This window comes from Globicephala melas, chromosome 6, assembly GCF_963455315.2.
Source record: "Globicephala melas chromosome 6, mGloMel1.2, whole genome shotgun sequence".
Taxonomy (NCBI): Eukaryota; Metazoa; Chordata; class Mammalia; order Artiodactyla; family Delphinidae; genus Globicephala; species Globicephala melas.
In genome coordinates this window covers 10,622,915-10,637,826 of record NC_083319.1, presented here as the reverse complement: position 1 = coordinate 10,637,826, position 14,912 = coordinate 10,622,915, and the positions used below count along the sequence as shown (strand labels likewise).

The window sequence follows — 14,912 nt, the reverse complement described above, 5'->3', positions numbered from 1 at the left end:
GGTCATTTTTAACATTTGTATGTACGTTGGCCTGAAGACCCTCTGTCCAAATGCTTTTGGGCAACGCAGCAGAGGTCCAGGCCTCAGAGTAAAACTATCACACTGTCAGGTCCTAGTTCTGCAAGTTAACCTTCCAGCAGGTTGCCCATCTATAAAATACCTATCCTTGGGCTGAACTGGATTTCATGTTAGCATGATAGCCTGCCCTTTATTGACCATACTTATTAAACTTTAGTAGGGCTAAATGTAGGTCACCATTCTAGATCCCACTCCTGTACCACTGAGACGGAGATCGACATAGCTGAGGTTCAAAAATATACCTTCACATTCTAAAATTATGAATTGAATCCAGGTGTGTAACGTTATCATTAGTGATCCATCACTGTATCAAATCTCAAAGGAATCCAAGCAGGTATAAAGCATCATTAGTACTAAAAAGCCACCAGAAGGTTTTGAAAGGTAAGGGGAAATAGGAAATTTCAATTATGCTCAGGAAACTCCATTCTTGGGCCCTGTAAAGTGGCCCTTGCCTAGTTAAGGACATGGATGAACCTCCCACCCCTTTTCTTAGATTAGGTTAGGCAGATTTCCAGAAATGACTGAATAAAAAAAAGTGTTTTCCTTACCTCAAAACACCAAACACTCCCCTCAACCCGAGACTCTAACCTTAAAATAAATGACTAACCTAATTAGCTTATCACAAAAATTAGACCAGTGTAAATAACAAACATTTATTGGTGTCACTTATGGTAGAAAAAAGTTCCTACACCAGATGCACATGACCCAATTGTTAAATAGAACATTTTCAAGGTGAACACACATCCTTAACCCAGCTTTTTTACCCACTTTTGATGATAGCCAATTCTTCCTTGCCCCCCACCCCGAGACATGTGAGCAACTGCTAATGAAAAGCAGTAAACAGCCACTTGGGCTATATAGCATTTTCAACTCCACTCCAAGGTGAAGATTCCAATTACATTCGAGACTTAAGTTCTCTCAATTTTCTCCTAACGAAAGTTCCTGAGTCCAGTTATTTACAATATTACAGCACTAGCAGAGCAGTGTCTACAACTCGTCTTTGTCTGCTGGTTCCTCATCACCAGTTGGGGGAGGGCCTGCACTTCCATAGAGTTTGCTGATAATTGGCTGAACAATTTCTTCCAGCTCCTTCTTTTTAGCTTTGAAATCTTCAATGTCAGCATCTTGGTGACTTTCTAGCCACTCAATCTTTTCTTCTACAGCTTTTTCCATGGTCTCCTTATCTTCAGAGGAAAGTTTACCTCCCAGCTTTTCTTTATCTCCAATCTGATTCTTTAGAGAGTAGGCATAGCTTTCCAACTCATTTCTGGTGTCAATGCGCTCCTTGAGCTTTTTGTCTTCCTCAGCGAACTTCTCAGCATCATTGACCATCCTTTCAATTTCTTCAGGTGTCAGGCGATTTTGGTCATTTGTAATTGTGATTTTATTTTTGTTGCCTGTACCTTTGTCTTCAGCTGTCACTCGAAGAATGCCATTCACATCTATCTCAAAGGTGACTTCAATCTGTGGAACCCCACGGGGAGCAGGAGGAATTCCAGTCAGATCAAAAGTTCCCAGAAGGTGATTGTCTTTCGTCAGGGGTCGTTCACCTAGAAGTCACACACAAAAAACTTTGTTAGCTGTTACTGACAAACATTAGTACATCTGGATCCCTACGTTTCATTCTGTTAGAGCCTGTAGTGTCAAGGGCACTCTATCAGCCTAGAAGTGGGTCAGTGTTGGGAAAGGAACAGTGAGTTAAGTTACTAGTAACTCTTAATTGAATTTCATCTACTTTATAGCAGTATGAACCCTTTACTTGTTCTTGTATTTTTTTTTTTTTTTTTGCGGTATGCGGGCCTCTCACTGTTGTGGCCTTTTCCGTTGCGGAGCACAGGCTCCGGACGCGCAGGCTCAGCGGCCATGGCCCACGGGCCCAGCAGCTCCGTGGCATGTGGGATCCTCCCAGACCGGGGCACGAACCCGTGTCCCCTGTATCGGGAGGCAGACTCTCAACCACTGCGCCACCAGGGAAGCCCTGTTCTTGTATTTTAATATTTATCTTTTTAATTTATTTGGCTGTACCAGCTCTTAGCTGTGGCATGAGGGATCTTTTAGTTGTGGCATGAGAACTCTTAGTTTCAGCATGAGGGATCTAGTTCCCCGACCAGGGATTGAAACCAGGACCCCTGCATTGGGAGTGCAGAGTCTTAGCCACTGGACAACCAGGGAAGTCCTTCTTCTTGTATTTTTGAATTTACTTATTTTGGCCATACCGCGCAGCATGTGGGATCTTAGTTCCCCGACCAGGGATCGAATCTGTGCCCCCTGCAGTAGAAGCGTGGAGTCCTAACCATTGGACAGCCAGGGAATTCCCCCAGAAGGTATTTTTAATGGGAAAGAGTGCTAGATAGCTAGATAAGAAATAGATTTTAGTACTGGCTCTACCAAACTCAACGCTAGTTAAATTAGGGCCCTCCCACCTGAAAATAGCAGATATTTCTTTCCCTAGACATTTCAATAGAGTATGTTAAAAGAAGTCAAGCTCTTCAAAAACATACCATGGTATTAACAAATGTAAGCAATTACCTTCATAGACCTTGATGGTAACAGTTGGCTGATTATCAGAGGCTGTAGAAAAGATCTGAGACTTCTTGGTGGGCACCACAGTGTTCCTTGGAATCAGTTTGGTCATGACACCTCCCACGGTTTCAATACCAAGTGTAAGGGGACATACATCAAGCAATACCAGATCACCTAAAAAGGTAAGTTAATCAAGCTAAGTTCTAATTCAGGAGTCACAGGAGCAATTCCAAGCAGACCCCACAAACAATACAACTTCATCTTCTCCATCTTGCCACTTGATTAGGTTCTATGCAAAATCATTTCAGAAGCAATGAATTAAATATAGTTGCTAAGGATCTTGAGACTGTGCCAGGTCTTGACCTCACTGTACCCTTTACTAGCTGTGTGAGCTTGCTGCTCATAATCTATTGCTTTCTAAAGCAACAGCTAATTATACTCTGAAGCACTATGGAAGATGCTGTGACACTCGCTTACCTGTATCTTGATCACCAGAGAGTACACCAGCCTGGACAGCAGCACCATACGCTACAGCCTCATCTGGGTTTATGCCACGGGATGGCTCCTTGCCATTGAAAAACTCTTTAACCAGTTGTTGAATCTTTGGGATTCTAGTAGAGCCACCAACAAGAACAATTTCATCAATATCAGACTTCTTTAAATCAGAATCTTCCAGCACTTTCTGGACAGGCTTCATGGTAGAACGGAACAGATCCTAGAATAAGTGACAAATTACTGTGATGATGTCTGTCATACCCAGGTATAGTCAAAATACCTAAATGCATTGTCCCAAACTCAGACAGTCTAACTAGATCTCATTAGCAAAGAAAAAAAGAGGAACATACCATGTTTAGCTCTTCAAATTTGGCCCGAGTAAGGGTCTCAGAGAAGTCTTCTCCTTCATAGAAGGACTCAATTTCAATTCTTGCTTGATGTTGAGAAGACAGGGCCCGTTTGGCCTTTTCAACCTCACGCCGGAGTTTCTGCACAGCTCTGTTGTCTTTCCGAACATCTTTGCCAGTTTTCTTTTTGTACAGCTTGATGAAGTGTTCCATGACACGCTGGTCAAAGTCTTCTCCACCCAAATGAGTATCTCCATTAGTGGCCACAACTTCAAAGACACCATTATCAATGGTGAGAAGAGACACATCAAAGGTTCCACCACCCAAGTCAAACACCAGGATGTTCTTCTCCCCTTCCCTCTTATCCAGGCCGTAAGCAATAGCAGCTGCTGTACTGTTAGGAGAATGAGAAAGAAAAAAAATAAATGACTTAGTTAAGTCTACCTTTCCCCATTTGGCAAATATGCCATATTTTTTAATTTAACACTTACGGCTCATTGATGATCCTCATAACATTCAACCCAGCAATAGTTCCAGCATCTTTGGTTGCCTGGCGTTGGGCATCATTGAAATAGGCTGGTACAGTAACAACTGCATGAGTAACCTAAAATGATAACAAAAGATAATTAAACATATTTTATCACACGGCTTAACCTTTATTTAAGTTACAGCCAAACCATCGCTTTATTAAGATGGGTATAATATATAATTTTATACCCATGGATTTGCAAGCATTAAGTGATAACACATGAAAGGCGCTCGTATTTTGTTTGGCCTACAGTAAAGCACGCAAGTAATTAAAACTGATGCATGGATGTCATTCAGATTTTTAAAACGATGAAAGCATCAACACAACACAATCAATTAAGAATAGTAATAATAAAACTGCTCAACATTGTTCTAGAAATACCTTCTTTCCCAAATAAGCCTCGGCAGTTTCCTTCATTTTAGTGAGAACCATGGCAGAAATTTCTTCAGGAGCAAATGTCTTTGTTTGCCCACCTCCAACATCAACTTGAATGTACGGTTTAGTTTTCTTTTCAACCACCTATTTTAAAGAATAATTATTTTCAGACGTATAAGCAATGACATTTTAAACTTTAAAAAGAGGAATGTCTGAGACCCACTTCTTCCCCCCCAGTTTGGTTTACTTTGGTCCTTTGGAGCTGAATATTGAACAGAAATACTTTAAGGAGTAGAGGTGCCTGCTAATTACAAGCCTCTTCAGTTTTAACCAGTCTCTTAATGCTAAACTATTGCGGACAGAGTAGTTACGCATGAAATTTCTTTGCCAACCTAACTTTCTTAAGTTCTGTAACACACTGAAACTATTAAATAAAAATTATAGATACACCATGTCTGTATCTTTTTTGCTCGTCTCTGCACTGTTTTTCAGTAACTTCTTAATCCTAAATACTCCCACCACCACCCCCACTTTCTTTTTTTTCCTCTCACTTTCTATTTAGAAGTGAAAAACCAGGTCGAACCTTGAAAGGCAAGAACTTGATGTCCTGCTGCACAGACGGGTCGTTCCATGTACGGCCGATGAGCCGCTTGGCGTCGAAGACCGTGTTCTCAGGATTGGAGGTGAGCTGGTTCTTGGCTGCATCGCCGATCAGACGCTCCCCTTCAGGAGTGAAGGCCACATAAGACGGCGTGATGCGGTTGCCCTGATCGTTGGCGATGATCTCCACGCGGCCGTTTTTGAACACCCCGACGCTGACGGAAAAACCGAACAGAAGAAATCAGCGACGCTCACGACAGCCCAGGAAGCCACTCCCCATTCTCCCCTTTTCCACAAACCCCACTTACCAGGAGTACGTGGTGCCCAGGTCGATACCGACCACCGTGCCCACGTCCTCCTTCTTGTCCTCCTCCTCCGGCCGCGCCGCGCCGAGCATCAGCAGCAGCACCGCAGCCACCAGGGAGGGCTTCATCTTGCCGGCACCGCCGTCCACTCACTCAGCAGGCAGGCAGGGCTTCGCAGGCAAACCAGCCACAGGCCGCAACACAAGAGCGCACCGAGGTGCCCGAGCTGAGGACGACACAGCCCGGGGTCAGGAGGAGCAGCGTACAAGGCGAAGGGCAGGTACGGAACTGCAGGCCGCGGCACCTACCTCTCACACGCACGAAAACCCCAATTCGACGCGCCTGTGAGAGCTCAGTCAGCGTCGACCGCGCCGTTGCCTACTCCGCTTATATAACCTCCCTCCAGCCCCGTCGTGGAGGCTGCCGATTGGCGAAGGCCCTGCTCGTTGGAGGCCGCTGATTGGTCCAGGCCACCAAGCTGGCCGCTGCGGATTCGAAGCGGCCTCCTCCGCAGCTAACGTCACCGCGACGCCCCCTGGGCTGACTCATTGGCTGCTGGGCGCGCCCAACAGCCACCAATGGGAGGCAACATCCGCCCCATGCTCCGGCTCCATTGGTTTAGCAGCTGCCTGTCCGTGACGCGACCTCCCACTCCGAGGCGGTTTCCGTCGGTAACCGCTGAGGTCCCGCCTCCACGCTGGGCCCTAAGGGTGCCGGAGCCAGTCCAGCGTGCCTGATTCCCCCGAGGCAGTGGGACCTGGGTCCCTTGCTTCTCCACTGCCCGCCCGCCTGCCCTTCCTCCATCCCTCCCGATGGAAGCGGCTCTTCTTCCTCCTCGCCTCCATCCCGTCCCAGGCAGGCAGGTATCAGCGTAGATGCTGTGATCACCTCAGAACAAATTTCTCTGCCCTTCATAGCTACTACAGGTACTAGAGTGTACAAGCCCCAGGGCCTTCTGTTGCTCACCGGGCTGCAGCCCTCGACTAGGGCCTGGTCTGGGCACTGCCCGGTCGCGAGTCATGGCTCCTACTAGCCAGTTATTTTTCCCCGGCACCCCCTGCCCCGCTATCTTTGTCTATACCAGGCCTCTCCACATTGCCTTGCCCCACGGTAAGTTCCAGGGCAGGCCTGGCCAAAGTAATTGACTCCGCAGTCCCCTCCCCATGTGGCAGCTCTCCCCTGAAGAGCTTACTAATGCCACTCCCACCCTGGGATGTATCATTTTCCTAGCTTGTCACCCCCTGTCTTTCCTCTTCCTGCCCATCATTTCCCATTGTGGATCAGATTATCATTTACAAGGCCTTCCTCATCCTTTTTGGATATGTTTTTATCTTCACTCCTGGAAAAGGTCTGATCTGTGCTTAAACGCATTTGATAGACAAAGACGTCTTGATAAAGCCTTACTCTTGTAGCAAAAATTATAAAGGCTGCTATTTACTTCAGGCTTACTATGTGCCAAGCATTAGTCTGTCTCCTGTGCCTTTTGGTCCTTACAGTTCAATACTTGGCATTTCACATTTTACAGATGAGAAAATTGAAACCAAAAGAGATTATTAGTTAACTAGCTTGAAGTCATAGGGCTGATAAGTGATGGAGTTAGGATATCCAAGTCAGCTTGACTCTGTAGCCAATGCTCTTAACAATTTTTAAAAATGAAGTTCATTTATTCAACAAATCTTTTGGGGGGACCTACTAGAGACGGGCCAGAGGCCTAACACAAAATATTTTTGAGATGATTACAGAAAATTCATGGGACTTACCATAGTCAGGAGCTAATGACTCTAGTATTTTTTGCACTAAATGTTTTCTTGAGATTCACTTGTATGAACAATACTGTGTCCAAATAGCACTGAAACATCTTACACACAGTTGACTAAGATGCTGAGCCTAGGAGTCAGTACTCAAGAATTTTCCTGTCTCCTTTAGTGCTCCTCAAGGTTATACTGGTGACTCAGAGTTGACTTCATTCTTACTACAGAAGTTGCATCATCCATCTCTTTCAACGGATTGTATACAAGGATTGTATTGTATACAGTATACAAGGATTTGTATCCTGCTGTAACACTGACCCTTCTTTAGGTTACCTTAGTCCATTATAAAGATAGAAATCACCATTCCACCACATTACAGCTATGTATAATTTCAAGCAAATTTTCTGTATATACCATTGTCCATATCCATTAAAAACAGAGCTCTTAGCTTCAGCCTCACCCTTGATTGATGGAGTAACCTTTGCAACTCTACTTTTTCTGAGATTTAGAAAAGTGATGTCTGGCTAACTGCTAAAGGGAATTGAGTATATTGGTGGTTGTAGTATCTTTTAAACAGCAAGTATATTAGGTATGTTATATATTACAATATATTGCAAAGTGCAGTCATTTATGGATTGAATAGGAAAGTGCATAGATAAATCTAGTTTGCTGAATCATAAATGCCAATAATAGTGTCAGTGCCAAGTTATCAATATTTAAATAAGTGCTAGACACTATGCTAAATGTTTTAAGTGCATTATCTCTTTTAATCCTTATGAAAACATTTTTTTAAACCCCTAATTTTAGGGCTAAGGAATCCGAAGCTCCAAGAGGCAAAGAAACTTGCCCAGGAGATCACACAGTTGAGAAGATAGGGAGCCAGGATTTGAGCTTTGGCAGTTTAATTTTTAATTTCTATAGTCTAGGTTGTCATCCTGAGCTTCAGGTTTAGAACACTTACATATCGTTTTTAGGATATAGAGTAGTTACATAGTTTACAAGTATTTTGATACTGGGCGATAGACAAATGTAGAGTTTATCCAGTAATTTAAACCAGCTCATTTCACTTGTGCTCTTATGGGTAAGAAAATAGATTTCTATTTCCCATCTGATCTCAGAAAACTAAGCAGAGTCAGGACTGATTAGGATTGAATGTTATTTAGTCCCCAAATCTTCCTTTCTGAAAGGGCATTAAAGGCATAGAGCAAGAAGGAAAAGGAAAAGTCCTATGTAATTGACAAGTTGAATGTTGACTGACAAGTTGAAGTTCTGATAATTAAGAATTTTTCACATGCTTTGTTGGAGAAAATATTCAACTAAGAGATAGGACACATGACCGTAGGAAAAAACAACTTCCCAGAGCCTCAGTTTCTTCATCTATTGAATGTCAGGGATTTCTGTCCCTGCCTGTCTTAGTGGCTTGTTTCAAGGATCAAATGAGATACTATATAGGAAAGTTGTAGAATAGTGGTAATGCTATTATTTATCATGTAAATATACTATGAGAATAAATTTTAGAAGCTCTTCAAGAAAACCACCTCTTGAGAGTGAATTTTCAAGATTACTTTCAATGGGAAAGAATAAGTTTGGTGATTACACTGAATTTGACAAAGATTTTTGGAAATGCTTTGAAAAGTGCTACATCTAATTACTCTCTTGGGGACTTCCCTGGTGGTCCAGTGGGTGAGACTTTGCGCTCCCAATGCAAGGGGCCTGGGTTCCATCCCTGGTCAGAGAACTAGATCCCACATGCATGTCTCAACTAAAGATCCCACGGCGAATATCCCACAGTGTAGATCCTGAATGCCGCAGCTAAGACCCAGTGCAGCCAAAATTAAAAAAAAAAAAAAAAAAACTCTCTTATATTGGCCCCAAAGATGTCTTTTTTATTAAGAGACTGGGAATAATTCCTTAGCCTTCATTAAATAGGGGAGTGAAAAAAGTATCTCCCTAATACCTGAGCTGGGAGTAATAGGAGGTATGAATCATGTAAGACTTTTTAGTACTTCTGAAGGTGCAATGTGCTATTCAATAAGTTTTGTCTTTACTTTTAGAAAATGAATTTAATCATTAATAGAGAACCTTTCCCGCCCTTACCCACACACAAAAGTAACAAACAGGGCTTCCGTGGTGGCGCAATGGTTAAGAATCCGCCTGCCAATGCAGGGGACACGGGTTCGAGCCCTAGTCCGGGAAGATCCCACATGCCGCAGAGCAAGTAAGCCCATGTGCCACAACTACTGAGCCTGAGCTCTAGAGCCCGCGAGCCACAACTACTGAGCCCACGTGCTGCAACTGCTGAAGCCCGCACACCTAGAGCCCGTGCTCCACAACAAGAGAGGCCACCACAATGAGAAGCCTGCGCACCGCAACGAGGAGTAAGCCCCGCTCGCTGCAACTAGAGAAAGCCTGCGCGCAGCAACAAAGATCCAATGCAGCCAAAAATAAATAAATTTTTAAAAGTAACAAAGCATTTTCTGTTATTCACGTGTTTTTTTGGAGAAAGGTATTTAGGAGGGCATGTTGTGTCAGTGTGATGGGAAAGATCATGGGGTTTGCAAGCATTAAAAACTGAGTTCCAGTTCTGGCACTAACTAGCTGTGTGACTTAGGGCAAGTCACTGAATCTCTCTGAGGCTCTGTTTACTAGTATGTAAAATGGATATAATTCTGCCTCCTCACAAAACTATTTATGATTAAGGTACTTGATTAATTGTAAAGCATTTTAATTTTATACATAAAATGTTAGTTTTAATTTTCTTCTAAAGTTTTCCTTTGAAGTAAAATAAGCTACTGACGATAAAGAGCTACCTCTATAGCTTCTGAGTGATAATATTTGATATATGTCTTAAATTTCTAAATTTTTAAAATAGGAAATATATATACATGGTGTAAAATTCAATGGGTGCAATATACAATATACAGTGAAAATAAGTTGGCCTGCCACCCAGTCCCCAGCCCTATTACCCTACACTAATGAAGGTTACCACTGTCACTATGTTGCTTCTAGAGATGTTTTCTTCATATGCAATGTGTATGTGTGTATCGCTGTTTTATTTTTTAATTTTTTTATAGCCTCCCTGCTTATTTTTTTAAATTAATTAATTAATTAATTAATATATTTTTGGCTGTGTTGGGTCTTTGTTGCTGTGCGGGCTTTCTCTAGTTGAGGTGAGCGGAAGCTACTCTTCATTGCCGTGTGTGGGCTTCTCATTGCGGTGGCTTCTCTTGTTGCAGAGCACGGACTCTAGGCCCGGGGTCTTCAGTAGCTGTGGCTTGCGGGCTCTAGGGCACAGGCTCAGTAGTTGTGGCATACGGGCTTAGTTGCTCCGCGGCATGTGGGATCTTCCCGGACCAGGGCTCGAACCCGTGGTCCCCTGCATTGGCAGGTGGATTCTTAACCACCGCACCACCAGGGAAGTCCAAGAAGACATTGTTCTTAATTATCTGCTAAAAATTTATTTTTTAAAACCTGTCTCTTTTATATCTATATAATTCAATTGGATTTATTTATTTATTTTGCTGTATGCGGGCCTCTCACTGCTGTGGCCTCTCCCGTTGCGGAGCACAGGCTCCAGACGCGCAGGATCAGCGGCCATGGCTCACGGGCCCAGCCGCTCCGCGGCATGTAGGATCTTCCCGGACCGGGGCACGAACCCGTGTCCCCTGCATCGGCAGGCAGACTCTCAACCACTGCGCCACCAGGGAAGCCCTGGAATTTATTTTTTTAAATGTGTGAGTTGTATATATCGTGAGTACAATTAATTTTTTTCCACATGGATACGCAAATGTCCCAGCACCATTTTTCATAGTATTTTGTTAGCCTCTGTCTTAATTTCTATAGCTGTAGAGAGCTGGTCCTTGAACAGCACAGGTTTGAACTGCATGGGTCCACACGTTTTCAATAGGAAATACTACAGTACTACACAATCTGAGGTTGGTTGAATCAGTGGATGCAGAACTGTGGATACAGAGGAACAACTGTAAGTTACATTCAGATTTTCTGCTATGCAGAGGGTTGGTGCCCCTAACCCCACACGCTGGTCAAGGGTCAACTGTAATAAATTTTGATACCTGGTAGGACAAGTCCTTCCTTCCACATTACTCTTCTTCAGGAGTGTTGTTGGCTAATCTTGTTGCTTTGTATTTCCATATAAATTTTAGAATTAGCTTATAAAGTTAGCAAAACAAATTTTATTAAGTAAAAAAAGCAGGTTACTCAATCGTATGAGAGTATTACACCATTTACTTTTAAAATAAGCTTTACAAAGTATTAAGTTTCTATTTAACTTATTTCTGTATTCTAGAATTTCTTTAATTTGCATGAATTTGGCATTTAAAAATTTGTTATCAGGAGTAAACAATTTCCATTTTGAAATGACAATTTATGATTTGTCAGTATGATGAAATATGTAGCCATTAAAATTGTTGATATCTGATTTTCAAAGAGTATATAAATTGTAAGCATGTTACTTTTTTTGTCTATACTTTTTGTTATTAAAAAAAATCTCTGTTTATCTATCAGGAGCTTAACAAGCTTGAGAAACTTTGAGAACTTAACTAAGTAATACAAGACAATGAAAAAAGTTGTCAGTGAAAGATGTAAAATGTGATTACGTTAAAGATATTTCATATATTATAATTAGTCATGGGTTAAATTCAAATACAGATAATACACAAAAGCTTTATGATCCATTAACATTACAGCTCCTATCAGTCTGGACATCCCTTGCACTGGTAGAAAAATAAGTTTTATAGTAGATTTCATTGGGCTGAAGTGTGAGTAGCATGATTTATGATCCTGTTCTACAGGAAATGATCCTCATTTCCAGTATTCTCAAGTTTTAGGCTTTTATCTGTTGTCCTCGATTTAGCCAATAATTTAAAATTCCTTGGCAAGTGTTACAAAACCATACGACTATGTGAATACACTGCCTTAAATCATAAGCTCCATCAGCTTCATAGTAAATCGACCTCTGAGTATCACTATTTCTGAACCTGCCAGTGGGGGCCAGTGCAGGACAACCAAGGGCCCAGAGCGTGGAGTAGGGCTGTGACTGGAATCTTGTCCTTTACTTTCAATTGGATAGTTTAAGCGCAAAAAGGACTTTATGAAGGATATTTTGTGCCACCTGTGTATAGGACAGCTTTCATGTCTGTCTCTCTGGATTTTCCAGAGATTTAGAAAAATTTTCCCATTAAGAAATAACATATAGTTAATTCACATGTATTTTTTGTTATTCAAAATGTGATGAGTCAACCTAAATGTCCATCAACAGGGGACGCTAAATTAACTAGGGTAGATTGTACTATGGAAATATTGTGCAAGGTTCAAAACAAGGAGGTAGATTTTTATGTATCTGTATGGAAAGATGCCAGGATTTACTCTTACATGAAAAAAGCGTTATAGAACATGGAACAGTATGTACAGTGTGATTCTATTTGGGTTAAACAACCCACCACCAAATCTGGGCAGATACCTATCAAATTGACAAGAGTAGCTACTGGATGGAATTGGGGGGGAATCAAGAGGAACTTTTGACTTATTTGTATTGTATACATTTTTTAAACTTTATTATTTATTTATTTTTTCTTAAAATTTTTGTATTGGAGTATAGTTGATTTACAATATTGTGTTAGACTCAGATGTACAGCAAAGTGATTTCGTTATATGTATACATACATCTATTTTTTTTCAGATTCTTTTCCCATATAGGTTATTACAGAGTATTGAGTAGAGTTCCCTGTGCTATACAGTAGGTCCTTGTTGATTATCTGTTTTATATATAACACTGTGTATATGTTAATCCCCACCTCCTAGTTTATCCCTCCCCCCCACCTTTCCCCTTTGGTAACTGTATGTTTTCTAAGTCTGTGAGTCTGTTTCTGTTTTGTAAATAAGTTCATTTGTATCATTTTTTAGATTCCACATTAAGTGGTATCATGATATTTGTCTTTCTCTGTATGACTTACTTCACTTTGTATGACATCTCTAGGTCCATCCATGTTGTGTATTGTATACATTTTCAAGAACGAGAATTAATATATTACTTGTCAGATTGAAAATAAATTTTATAAAAGAAATTAAGAAACAAAAAACGACTAAGTTAGCCTTTAGCATTGAATGTTTGCCTGCTGTTTGAGTTTGAACTATGTCAAAGCATAACATTTGTGTTTTGCTTTATGGTAAAAAGCTTTGACCTACGGGATAGATAGGGTTGGTGACGTTTCTGTTTTACAGTTGAAAATATAGTCTCAGGGACTTCCCTAGTGGTCCAGTAGGTAAGACTCCGAGCTCCCAGTGCAGGGGGCCCAGGTTCCATCCCTGGTTGGGGAACTAGATCCTGCATGCATGCCGCAACTAAAGAGCCAGATGTACCATGTGCCGCAGCTAAGACCCGGCGCAGCCAAAACAAACAAATAATTATTTTTTAAATTTTAAAAAATAAATTAAAAAAGAAAATACAGTCTCAGAGTTCATTGTCTGCTGTATTGGTTTCTATCCATGTTATTGCTATATTTACATATCACCTAGTTTATAATTTAATTGACTCAGATCAGACACTAAGATTAATCTTTGCACAAGCTGTAGCTATCTACACCTAAGTATGTACTGGTTCAAATTAATTCATTTCCCAAACTGTGTGCCAAATAGATTAAAAAAATTGCACATAGATGAAGTCCTTGTTTTTCTCCCTTTCATCTTGCTCTCCCTCTTCCTAATCTTTATTTTTTTCTGGATATGGCCCTGCTTTTCTTTCTGGTATGGTTTGCTCTCAATTAACTGTCGTATTTCTTTCCTAAGTATAGATGCATAATAACTTAAATGTTACTTTTCCCAGGGGCATGTGCTTTTTAATTAGGATCTCTTGAGGACAGGCTCCAAATTCAAACGAATGCAGGTATTGGACTAGATGATCTCTGATACTCAGCTCTAACATCCAGGATTCAATGTTTCTAACACTAAGGATGACATTTCAGGGGGCTTTCATGGATGTGAGGAAAAAATATTTTTGTCCAGAAATACTTGCCAAAGACCCCGAAATCACTTGGCATAGCACCTGCTTTCTTTTCTTACCTCCAAGACTGGCTGTGCACAAATGAAGGAAAGAACATTAAAAAAAATTCTGAGTATGTCACTGCTCTCTGCTTCTGTGGCAGAGTGGTCTGCAGAGTATGAGGTTGAGTGTGTGAAGAACTGAGCTCTGATCAAGATCTGGTACGAATTCTGTGACTATGGACAAGCAATTTCATATCCCTGTATGTCAAGGAAGGCTGAATGATATAGTGGAAGGAAAAAGGCTTTGGCCATGGTTTACTGTTTATTCATCCCATTCATTTTTTTTTTTAAAGAAGATATATATTACATCCTAGGTAGTATGGCAGGTTCCAGAGAGACAGTGGTGAATAAGACGGGGTTCTCTGCCCTCAAGGAGTACTATTTATTGAGTGTCTTTTCACCTCTTGAGTTCACTTTCCCCTGTGTAAAAGGCGTTGAGAAAAATACTTCATATTCCACAGGATTTACTGTTGTTGTGATCATTGTTCTAATGTGCAGGTTGTGTTCCTTGGATGCGCTGGCTGGAAAAAAAGATTGAGAACAATTTACCTAGTTCAAGCTCTTCATTTGTAGGTTGACAGAGAAGAGCTCAGAACAACTAATTGACCATCCCAGTGCCCTTTTTACTTACTACATACAGTGCGGTTTTTTCACAACCCTCAAGAGCTTTTTGCAACTTTGGGGGCCCTTTCCTTTCCCCTTAACCTGGCCTGTGTGGTCCAGCCCATTTATAGTACTGTACTCAGTGTTAAGTGAGAGCAAACTGCTCAGGCTGGGTTCTTCCTTAGCAATCGTCACATGCCATTTCTTTCTTCAAATCCAACCATTCAGTAACTCCCAAGTGTTAACT

The 14,912-nt window shown here is 41.5% G+C and overlaps 1 protein-coding gene across 1 annotated transcript; it reads right to left on the bottom strand.

The window, feature by feature from the left end:
- Positions 1–715: 715 nt before the first annotated feature.
- On the bottom strand, positions 716–5,662 carry HSPA5 (heat shock protein family A (Hsp70) member 5). The gene is made up of 9 exons (XM_030858680.2): positions 5,561–5,662; positions 5,256–5,478; positions 4,931–5,162; positions 4,354–4,491; positions 3,935–4,047; positions 3,447–3,837; positions 3,079–3,316; positions 2,608–2,775; positions 716–1,628 (listed from the first exon to the last, which is right to left on the bottom strand). Exons 2-9 carry the CDS (start codon positions 5,378–5,380, stop codon positions 1,066–1,068), a joined length of 1,968 nt encoding a protein of 655 aa, XP_030714540.1. The 5' UTR covers positions 5,381–5,478; positions 5,561–5,662; the 3' UTR covers positions 716–1,065.
- Positions 5,663–14,912: the final 9,250 nt, after the last annotated feature.

What these genes read in the sequence shown, in the direction of transcription:
- HSPA5 (XM_030858680.2), bottom strand. Translation starts at nt 5,380, where the DNA reads ATGAAGCCCTCCCTGGTGGCTGCGGTGCTGCTGCTGATGCTCGGCGCG. An exon ending in ATGAGGATCATCAATGAGCC is followed by an intron (nt 3,838 to 3,934) that starts GTAAGTGTTAAA and finishes TTCTCCTAACAG; the next exon opens with TACAGCAGCTGCTATTGCTT. An exon ending in AATTTGAAGAGCTAAACATG is followed by an intron (nt 3,317 to 3,446) that starts GTATGTTCCTCT and finishes CACTTATTCTAG; the next exon opens with GATCTGTTCCGTTCTACCAT.